This window comes from Pseudopodoces humilis, chromosome 12 (genome assembly GCF_049639895.1).
Source record: "Pseudopodoces humilis isolate 2021_Gansu_Grassland_sample_001 chromosome 12, ASM4963989v1, whole genome shotgun sequence".
NCBI lineage: Eukaryota > Metazoa > Chordata > Aves > Passeriformes > Paridae > Pseudopodoces > Pseudopodoces humilis.
This window is the reverse complement of record NC_142211.1, coordinates 17,748,447-17,753,412: the sequence shown is the minus strand read 5'-3', so window position 1 is coordinate 17,753,412 and position 4,966 is coordinate 17,748,447. Positions and strand designations below refer to the sequence as shown.

Genomic DNA, 4,966 nt, shown 5'->3' with positions numbered 1-4,966 from the left:
GGTACTGGACCCTTCACACACAAAGATGAATGAAAACTCTGAAAACTCTAAGATAAAAGATAAAGCTGCATTTTTTGCTTTGTTAGCAAAGCACAATGCTAAGCCCTCCCCAGCTGGGGAAGAATGGGCTCAAAATAATTGGTTCAACCTGGAAAATGTAAATGATAGAATTTGCTCCCTGCAACATGAGTCAAAGTTCAAATTTGGCCGAAATAAATCCATAATTTGTTCTGTATTGGGAGCTTGCCTTATGTCAGCAGTAGAGGCTAGCATGAGACGAAGGCAGGAAGAAAATGCAATTATTGAATCCCTACAAAATTTAGTTGAAAGTTTGCAAAATGAAAATCATTTGTTACAAACTGCTCTGAGTGAGGAGTGTGCCAAAAATTCACGGTATGCTGACTCCTTTAAGGAGTCGCTGGAAAAAGAAACTCCTCAGATAAATCACATATATTCTCAAGCAGAATTACATTTGGTAAAAAACTGTGGTGAAAATTGTTGCTCACAAATGAGACCTTTGATTAAAACAGAATATAATTTTATCAATGATGAAGATCTTGATCTGCATATAACCACTAAAGAAATCCCATACACTGCTACTGAATTGGCTAAGTTGAAAAAGGAGTACGGGTGTCTCCCTCACGAGTCAGAGACAGAATACGTATTTCAAGTGTCTCTCACAGGGGGAGATCAAATTCAATTAACAGAACAAGAAGCAAGTGGTTACTGGGGACATGGTGTTTTCTTAACAACAGGAGATTACCGCAACCCATGGTCCCTAACCCAGCGAGCTGCATATTGGGAAGGGGGACTTAACCCCCTGGAAAGGGGAGATCCTGTAGCTCTGACCAGCTCCCCAGACCAAATTTTAGAAAATATCCATGTCGCTCTACTGGGAATGGCGAGAAGAACGACACAGACTCTCTTGGGGTCGAACAGGAGAATTTCTCTCATTTTATTACTTCAGATCTTCTTTTATAGACCGATACATGAAAGTACAGAAAAGTAAAACTCTGATTGGTTAGTAAACTAACACATCACCATCATTGGTCAGTGGGGTACACCACCCCTCGACCTTCTCTTGCAAGAAAACAAGGAACAGGCAAACAGCACCTGCAAGGCTGCTTTCTATCTCTGAGGATTGTTTTAATTCCTCCTTATGACTTCCCAGGCCACTTTCTCAGGCAAGACTGAGAAAGTTATGCGGCCTGCTATTCCACAGGCACTGTGCTCCCTGCTTCATAGTTAGCATCCATATATTCATAAGGCAGCTTGTTTGCAACTGATTCACGAAAGAAAATTAAATGCTGGTTATGAAACACCAATGTTGTTACGTGTGAAAGCTAAAATTATGACCCCTTTAATTTGTGGTCTTCCAGAATCACTGAAATCTACAGCAGTTCTCCTCCAAACAACCATAGATGATATCCTTGTGGGAGGAGATGAAAAAGAAGTAATAAAAATAAAGATGCTGAAAAGAGGTACACTACCTGGGAAAAGGGATTGTTTGTAGTTAGTCCAGCTCTCATAGAAGTAGGAAAAATTGCACAACAACAACCAATTGCATTAAAAGGCCCTTTTGAAGGTACTAAGACAGTCACTACTGGGACTCTTCACCCTGACGGGGTGGCCCAGAGGGCCTCAGTGAGAAAGTGGTATGCCCAGATTGAACATTACTGTAACATCTTCTCAATAACAGAAGGAGCTGTAAAAAATCAGGTGCTACAAAAAACTGAGGGCTTAAGTAGCAGCCATGACAAACCTGACTTGGTAATTAAATAAACCCCTCCTAACATAAAAACAGAAAAGGGTAGGCAAATTTCTAGCCTACAGTATTGGTGGAACTTGGGGGTGAAGAAAGGGGTACTGAAGGGTTTAATGGTTAACCTGCCGCTTGAAAAATTAAGTAAATTGGTCTCTCAGTGGCAGGATTCCAGCCCCATTGTACCAAGCGCTCCACCTCGCCCTCAACTAATTCTGGGCAGTGGGCCAAAGCAACACCACTCACAGGTTCTGGACAGTGAGCAAAAACAATCAGCAAATTCATGGTTCACTGATGCCTCTGCCAAACAAGAGGGAAAGGTGTGGAGGTGCAGGGCAGTAGCCCTCTACCTTTCCTCTGCTGAACGAATTATTACTGAGGGAGAAAACAGTGCTCAGGCTGTGGAGCTGATAGCTGTTTGGAGTGTTTTCCAACATGAGGCACAGAATACCTCTCCTGTCTGTATCTACACTAACTCCTATGCTATGTTCAAGGGATATACTGAGTAGCTTCCTTTTTGGCAACAAAAGGATTGGGAAGTAAACAGAATTCCAGTATGGCAAAAGGAAAAGCGGCAAGAAATTCTATGCTTTCTGCTGGTAAGAGTGGGGATGATATCTTGGTGAGTCCAAGCTGAAGCTTTTAAAAGAACTACAAGAGAATATGCATGGGTAGCCTCCGATGCCTCAGGGAAAGACCATCGGATAAAAACCTGCTGGATAATTCCACCATTTTAATCTCCTGCCCCTATGTGGCAGACTCTGTTTTGTTTATTTTCTACAGAAGAACACGGAGGCACATGAAGATCACATAAACCATGAACTTATAGATTTAAAATAAATGCTGTAGCAAGGCCTATATTAAGTGTAATAATCACATACCATGGTGTGAACACCCCTTTTTGTACTAAATGACAAAACTAATGTTTTCCTTTTTTTAATAAAACTTAAGATGATGATGTTTCAACATACTGCAGACTGAGTACCGGATCCCACACTGAACATGTACAAAGTCATGTCACCAGATCTCATGGCCAGGTTATATATTGAGAGACTGCCAGGTATTCACGACTCTTCACAGAAGTAAAAGTGAAGGCCATTTATTTCTATCCTTAGTACACTTTTATAGGGTTCTTCAGGGTCCGCGGGCTAAGCAAGTTACTATTGGTTAATACACACAGGTTTACATTTTTTCTCCTGTACACAAGGATATTGTTTTGCTTTGCTCTCTCTTCCCCAGGAAAGTTTCAAGGACTTTGGCCTTTAATATCACGACTTATTCCAGAGGCTGGTTTCTGCAGACAGGCCTTTCATGCCCACCCTCTGTTAAAATATTATCTACAATTCCCCCTTTCTCTTTTTGCACAAACCAGGCTTTGGATGCGACTCATTCTATACTTTTATGAAGACAAGATAACATACAACTTAAAACTGTTATCTCAATTAATACTATAAGTAAAGTCCGTCCCCCTTCTAGCACAAGACTTCAACTATCTAGTGATACTCCAGCTGGCGAACCAACTTCCAATGGGGTCACCATCTTCTTTCAGGTCATGTAACCCATCCTGTAGCTCTTGTAGCTGCTTATGGATGGAAACTGAATGATCAGTAAGATTCAAGCAGCACATGCCTTCAAATTCCTCACAGACATCTCCTTGTGCTAAGAGCAAAAAGTCAATTGCAGCTCGATTTTGTAATACTGCATGACGTACACTACTCACATCAGCGGAAAGTTCACTTAACATTGTGGATGTTAAGTTCAATTCTTTCTTAGTCTAACAAGTGAGCTATTTTAGAGTTGCTAATCTTTTGTTCCATGCAAATGACACCATGCTTGCAGACTCATAATTAAAGCTTTAACATTTAATGAACTTTCAAATATGCTTACACGAACTCTTGAAGGGAGAATACCTATATCTTACACTAATATCTTTTCTAAACTTATCAATAACCTACAAATAACAATTACCACACAAACTAAAACTCTTTATCTTAAACTATTATCTAACTACTTTTAACACATGTGCTCTGGCACACATGCAGTCTAAGCGTGAAAGCAACCGGCCCAAAGGGTAAACACAGAACTACAATTTGTTTTGTATACAGTTAAATGGAGTCTCCACACACTTTTAGACCTTCTACAGAGTTTCTCTCACGAACAGACTATGATTTAACACGATTTAGTCTTGAAACATCTGCTGCTCTCGTGATGTCAGCTGGCAGACTATCAGCGACTGACTGAGGGCATCAACGATCTGATTGTTCTTCAGATCTTTTGTGGCTGGTTTGGTCCATCAGCTAGGCACCCATAGTGGTCCAGCATCTGTGGAAACACAACTGTAACCACGCCCATTAAACATCAATGGATTTGGTCCCTCCCAGATACCTGTCTTTGGGTCTTTATAATATAATTTAATTTCTGGGGTAGCTTGCATCTTTACCTGACTATTATGAATTACCACCGGGGGCTGCTCTAAATCTCCAACTAAACTGAGGAAATTTAGGGTGAATAACACTTGCTGCAATCGAATGGTAGGGTCTAACTGTTCTGGTGTTTTTTGCTTATTCAAGTACTCTTTTAGGGTCCTATGGGCTCTCTCTACAATGGCCTGTCCAGTTGACACATGGGGAATTCCAGTTACATGTTTGACTCCCCATTTTTATAAGAACCGAGAAACTTGTGTTCCTACATATGCAGGCCCATTGTCTGTTTTCAGTTCTTCTGGAACTCCCATTACAGCAAAACAAGCTACCAAATGTTGAATTACATGTATGCTTTTCTCTCCTACTTGTGCAGTGGCCCAAATCATTTTTGAAAAGGTATCTACTGTGACATGTACATATTTGAGGCGACCAAATTCAGGCACATATGTTACATCCATTTGCCAGATTTCACAGGCTTGAAGGCCTCTAGGATTAACACCTAAGCCTAGAGTGGTTCCATATTGACTGCATTGTGGACAGGATTTTACAATGCCTTGTGCATCTATTGAGCTGATATTAAATTGTCTCTGTACGGCTTTTGCGGCTTGATAAAAGAGAGCGTGACTCTCTTGCAGCTGCGAAGGAGTCTCTTGGTGTTGCAACAACAGGACTGACAAGCGTATCAGCTTTTGAATTGCCTTCTCCGAGACCTAATTCTGTTTGATGACTGCGGATGTGAATGATGCAACAGGGCTCATTTCTGTCCTCTATAGCTCTTTTG

The 4,966-nt window shown here is 41.0% G+C and overlaps 1 protein-coding gene across 1 annotated transcript; it reads left to right on the top strand.

Annotated features, from left to right (window-relative positions):
* Positions 1 to 271: 271 nt before the first annotated feature.
* On the top strand, positions 272 to 4,073 carry LOC148183456 (uncharacterized). The gene is made up of 3 exons (XM_088061485.1): positions 272 to 886; positions 1,268 to 1,453; positions 3,978 to 4,073. The coding sequence occupies exons 1-3, from the start codon at positions 272 to 274 to the stop codon at positions 4,071 to 4,073; spliced, it is 897 nt and encodes a 298-aa protein (XP_087917611.1).
* The last annotated feature ends 893 nt before the right edge of the window (positions 4,074 to 4,966 follow it).